The sequence below is a fragment of the Trichoderma aggressivum genome (genome assembly GCF_033847375.1).
Source record: "Trichoderma aggressivum f. europaeum strain CBS 100526 chromosome Unknown scaffold_094, whole genome shotgun sequence".
Lineage (NCBI taxonomy): Eukaryota > Fungi > Ascomycota > Sordariomycetes > Hypocreales > Hypocreaceae > Trichoderma > Trichoderma aggressivum.
The window spans coordinates 1-6,024 of NW_026946459.1; the positions used below are offsets into that span (position 1 = coordinate 1).

General features: G+C 45.5%; 1 protein-coding gene across 1 annotated transcript; it reads right to left on the bottom strand.

The window, feature by feature from the left end:
* Positions 1-703: 703 nt before the first annotated feature.
* Triagg1_10904 (uncharacterized protein) lies at positions 704-2,056 on the bottom strand (the record flags this gene model as incomplete). Its single annotated transcript, XM_062895027.1, has 1 exon — positions 704-2,056. One exon carries the CDS (start codon positions 2,054-2,056, stop codon positions 704-706), a length of 1,353 nt encoding a protein of 450 aa, XP_062750130.1.
* Between the last annotated feature and the right edge of the window lie 3,968 nt (positions 2,057-6,024).

Here is a 6,024-nt window from a genome sequence, read left to right on the forward strand (position 1 = left end):
CCCCCCAACCATCAGAAACTGTCTGCTCCGTAGTCAGCACTTATACGTTGCTGGTAAGCTTACAGCAAAAGCTTGCAAGTTGAAGTATTGCTAAATGATTTGCGTTGACTGTCGAAGACAGTTTATCCTCGTCGCGAAGGACACCAGACTGTGAATGCTTCTAGCTATCCTTGTCTCTCTAATGCCGGTAAAATGTATAACGAATCTTTATTCTGTTTTTTTGTTTGTTTTTCAAAAGAAAAAAGGAATATGAGATATCTACATAAAGCGAATACAAGAAGAGCAAGCATGCTTAACCTAGAATATATGGCGCATGAGCAGACTTGCTTCATTGTCGGCGGTCGCTCCTCTGTCAACAACAATAGCAAATGCAGTCATGCACAACGAGGCGGTTGCACCAATGGAGAGCACTAATATCAAGTGGTACTAGTTACGATGTTTAACAGGATAAAAAGTAGAGCCTCTAACCATTTCAGGAAGTGCGTATTCCCAACCAATCTGAGATTCACAAAACAGGCCAAACCAAATCTCTTGTAAGAAACGGGATCAGAACATTGTACAAGCTACCAAGGTGAAGAGGATGTGTTATTGTGGCAATATAGTAGTAACACCTGAAACCGTAGATAGATCAAATTGCTTTGACAGTTGGGGTTGAACTTATTGACTGAGGGCAAGATGACCGTTTGACTGTGCCGTACATCCTCTATCTACCCTGCTCTTCAAACGTTAGGCGAGAAATGTTTAGATGTCTTTCTTTTCGTATTCCGTTTTCATCAGAGATAACGCCGGCAAATACAATGTGCAGCTTCGAATAATTATGATTCCACGATGCACGAGTCCACACATATCGACCGCTCGCCGGAATATACCCCGAAGCGTCCCGATACTCCTCTTCCAAAGCCATAAGCTGACGTCTAGCCAGCGAACTAGCCTTGACATCCCAGTTACGCGTTAACAATGTCATCTTATCAAAACTGTCTAGGGCTTCTGAGCGGATGGCTGTGTCTCTGCATTTTTGCGACACGAAATTTAATACTGGGAGAGTATAAATGTCTAGAGCAGTTTCGATTTGCGAAAAGCGCCTCGATGCACCTTCAAAGGAGCAGGCCATGGAGATAATTTCCCGGAACAAAGAGTTGAACTGATCGTATGACATCTCCGACGAGTCGAAACAGCAGCTCATAACGATGAACACAGCCTTTTGGCCCATATGGAATATGTTAAAAAGACATGACCTGATGGGATTTTTCTCTGCCTCTAGTCTTAGTAGAATTGCTACTTCCCAATGCTGCAACTGTCGAAGGAAGGTGGTCCGATGGTCCGAGAGCATCTCAAAGACGTCTGAGTAGTCGCCATTTTGTTGTTCTTGTATGGCTTTGACAACAAATATAACAGCCCGTGTGATGAAGCTATTCCACATCGCTCCGAATTCTTCGAAACTGGTATCAGTAGCCGGCATATTGCCAGGGATAGGGCGTGATGGTAACCTAGACCAGCACGTTGTCTGCAAGGGGAAAATGGGAGTAGTCAGACTGAGAAAAATTTGAAATCGAGGCAAAATCCGTTCAGCTTGGTCCCAACCATCGTCGTTGGAAGGCGCAACGTAATTGTGAAGATCCTGTGCATGGTGTTGCGAGTTCATCTCAACAACAAGTTGGTCTTGCTTCTGCTTCAATAGCTCAACACTGCTCATCAGTAGCTGATCGGCGGCTTTGGTGTTTCCTATCAGAAGCTCAAAGAGAAAGAGCAAAACCATGTTGATCAACACATTCCTACGTGAAATGGTGTGAAATTTCTTGAGCATCCGTGTGTGGAGCGTTATGGTGGCTTTGGCATGGTATGTCATCGCAGTCTGATACATGGTGTCCGCGCGTCCCTCGAGCAGCTTTACCATGGGCTCAGGGTTTTGGGAGCGCAGTGCCAGCATTAAAGCCCCAATACTTAACACACACCATCGCACGCACTCGTCTCCCATGGATTCTCTAGGAATTACACGGTTCCAAAACAGGGTGCATGGAGTGTATGTGAAGTCTTGGGGAACTTGCGCCCTGAACATGTCAAAATATGGGACTTCATCCGCTTCTAAGGGGCTCGCCCTAGGTCGAAAATAGAGAGCTCTTGTAGCAAGTACGTCGGGTATCTCTGGTTTGGGAAGAACCGGTCTTTTTTGGAATGTAATGCCGCTCGGTTGCTTCCCCTTGGGCGGACCATAGTTACAGATTCGATCGGACTTCTGGCATTGATTGCACGTCGGCTTCACTTCGTTGCATTTTCTGTGCAGCAGTTTACACTTGAGTGCGAGTGAGTCAACGAAGCTACTGAAATGTTTTATCAAGCAAGAGATAATGGCAATAAAGGATACAGCGCTGCGTAACCGCCTGATACACAGTTTCAGGAGCACTTGGGGGATAACCCATTGAACCGAAAACGGAAATCTCACCTACTGACAATCCTACAGGGTAAACGTACCGAAATGCAGCCTCCTCGACTCTTAGGTCTCCCGGCGCGTGTATGCTTCTTGCCAAGAATATTACGCGGTAGCGAGTTGACGAGTGCAGTTGTGGGAATCATGATATTGCGCCTGGGATTTAAAAGCGCGACTGTGCGTTTTAACAAATGATACTGGGGGTTAACCGCTAGATGTCAGTTGACACCTGGTGATTTCAATGGACACTTGAGGTTAATTCGCGGAGAACGCCTAGGCCTAGTACAGGTAAGCTAAGAGGAGTATAAGCGTGCTAGCTAAGCTTCAATGGAGAGTCACGTGGATACCAATTTCAAATAGAGACTCGATCTTGTATGGGCAATGTGTCGTACAAATACAGCGGCGCAATGGTATATGCAATGTCAATGACGAAGTCCGTGAAGAATCGACCAATGACAAATGTGGCCAAGTTCAGCACGAATAGCTGTAGAAAACTACCCAACGATGAGAAGCAGTACGATCCTAGAAGAGTCCACTTTCTCCCAGATCGACGGCTAAGCGGTGCTGTGGCTAAACCACCCACGACACTGCCGACAAGGGGAGCAGAGAAGACAAGGTCTTGATTACGCGTAATGAGCGCGAACTCTCCTGTGGCTAGGTTAGGGTGGGCCCGGAATCTCTTCACCTATTGCGGCAAAAGTCAGGATGCTGCTCTCCATAGCCGTATAGCCATAACAGAACACGAAAGGTGAGAAGAACACATGCGAAATATTCTGCTGCGACGACGGAAGATATGACTTTGTCATCGTACCTAAATGAGAATGACGCTGCGCCGAATGAAAGGTAGAAGAGGATCAAGACTACATTAATGGCCCTATGATGCGGTGATACTGTCTCTGCTGGATTCGTAGTGAAGGTGGTAGACCCTTTTTTTTTGGTCACTTGCGGATTCCCCCCGTCATCCAGTGTAGCATTCCACTTCTTTGGAGGGGAAAGTAATGGACATGTCGTCCATGATATAATCAGACTGTTGCCGTGGAGTACTACGGTTCAAGTAGGAATACATTACGGTGCAAATAAGAAGACTCTATTCACAGCGAATTTTATGCCGCTTTCGGAAGCTATTAACCGTTATAATGAGGCTCTGAAGAGTCTCCTTCTTTCCAGTCAAGACAATAATCGTCTCCCCCTTCCCCGAGTATGGGATCTTTATTAGTATGGATATTTTTTCCCAGCATTTATTTACTCAAATCTCTAGCCTAAAAAAGACTTACCAGTCCATCTTCACATTAGCCGATAAGGAAAATAGTTGAGAGTTATATGCGAGAGTCAAATTAGCCGACAATCTATCATTACATTTGTTAGATTGTATTCCATAATTCCCCAAAACTGAACATTGAAGTCCCGTCAATTAATGAGCCCATAAAATCTCCAAGAAACCCAGTCCCATATTCTGGATCATTCACGAAGGAAGTGCTCTTGTTGGTGTGAGGGAAAGATTCTGCTGCTGATTGACCAGGAGCTGCCTCACTGGCGATGTGGTTCTTGTTATTAGAATTGCTTTCCGCAATTGAGTTGGCTGTCTGGTCACCAGCAGATATCATTGATTGGTATGAGGGACAAATCTGCTGAAGAGCCTTAAGGAAGATCCCTCGGTAAATGGAAGCGACCGTATATATTTTTTGCAGTTCTTCCATGATGACCATGCACATCTCAAGTTTATGGAACCTTAGGCGTTTTGTAAGTAAATCCGCGGACTCATAAAAATGCATGTGCGTTTGCATCGCCGCAGCTAAGAGTGAGGGTCTGTTATATGTTAGATATTCTATTTGAGTCAACTGCACAAAGCCAGGAAAAGATGCATGACAAAGTAAAATATTCACATATACTCACGTCATAGGCCCGGCGAATATAAGAAGACCGTCTTCCGCGAGAGTATTGAAAATACTATCCGTTTGGGATGCAGCATTACTAGCTTTCAATCTCATCATACGCTGCCAATCTTTTTGTCCAGCAGCATCGAGGCCGGTTGGAGATTTTGATCCATAAGGTCGATACAAACAGATTAGAAGCGTTCTGCTCCCATGCTGCTTAGCAATAATGTTCCCTAAATAAGAGGTATTGGGACTTACTGGTAATGCAAATGAACATGGAATGAATGGAATCGTGCGAGATTGGTCAGACCAGAGTCGTACTGCCCAGGTAAAGTGCCTTGGAGAATCTCTGATTCGACGGACTCAAACTGTTGGATGGTTGGTGTTGGTCTTTGAGATTGATAATTCATGGCAATGACAGCACCCAGTTGCTTGCTCAGTTCGATTAATGTCACCCAGTACGAGGCAAGCCTGGACAAATCACTCGGGAGGAACCCGGCGGATGTACTTTCAGGGATTCCTGCGACGTCAATTAGTAGGTCGGCGGCTATTGGCATAGGAACGTCACAATCGACGAGGTTAATTCGTAGTGGCCTTCCAAAACTCATCCCAAGCCAGCAGTCTCGATAAAATGAGCTCCACCAAAGCCGGCGCCACAGGCACCGTTGTCGATCCGTGACAACACAATTAAATTTCGAAGAGTCTGGATTACGATGCAATCCTAGCATCTGGCAAAGATTGATCGCGGCTCCTGTCCAGTACCATGGCTGCAGATACTCATCACGTTCTGAAATCCAGAATCCCATTAGCAGAGATGATTGGATAAGGATAATTTTGTCCGTTTCCTCGCTGATGGTATACATGCACTAGTATGATGCAGCGAATTAGTGGGTGTGTTCAAATAGTCAAGCAATCTCGATCCTTCAAGCTAACCAAAGACCATCATTCACTCACTTTGGCACGGGAATACATTGAAGCTTTCATTTCCTTTCGAGATTTATATCCCTCCTGCTGATATACGTCGGGAGAGACAAACTGTGACTTGATTAGCACTCCATGATATCATGTGGACTTGAGAATACCCACATTGACTGCAGCGGAAAAAATACTCCAAAGTAGCAAGATGTTGTACTCGTGAAGTCTCCCATTGTAGTGATATTCTAAGATGTGATCAACCTCAATTACTGGCATAATTGGATGAACATGGTGGAGGTAGGCCCGAAGGAGACTTTCACAACTTTTTGTTTTGGGAAGCGTAAGCACTCCTTTCGCCTCAAGATAGCTTCGGTCCGCGCTAGAGAGAGGTGACCGGGCACGTGATGGAATAAGAAAGTGTGTCGATAATGGCTTCTTTGGCGAACAAATATCCAAGGTGTATGCGGGTCCCGTCTGGCTCCCTATGTAATAGATCAGCTAGGTCATTGATCGTCATGAGGTCAAATATCTCACCACTGTAAAAAGGTACTTGGCCATTCCTTCGAGATTGACCAAATGCTGCCGTCACAATCTCAAACCCGCTTTGCTCTTCACTCTCAATGTCACCTTCATCTTCAGTGTGAACAGTCGTAGGTCTGGGATTTTGGGATTGTTCCAGCGACGATGTTTCAACATCAACTTCATTGCACACTCCGCCTTCTCCTTCTCCGGAGTCGCCGACAAGGGTTGAAGATATCTTTTGAGTGTTAGATCTACTTCACCCGGTTGAATTCGAAGAGGGGAGGAGGG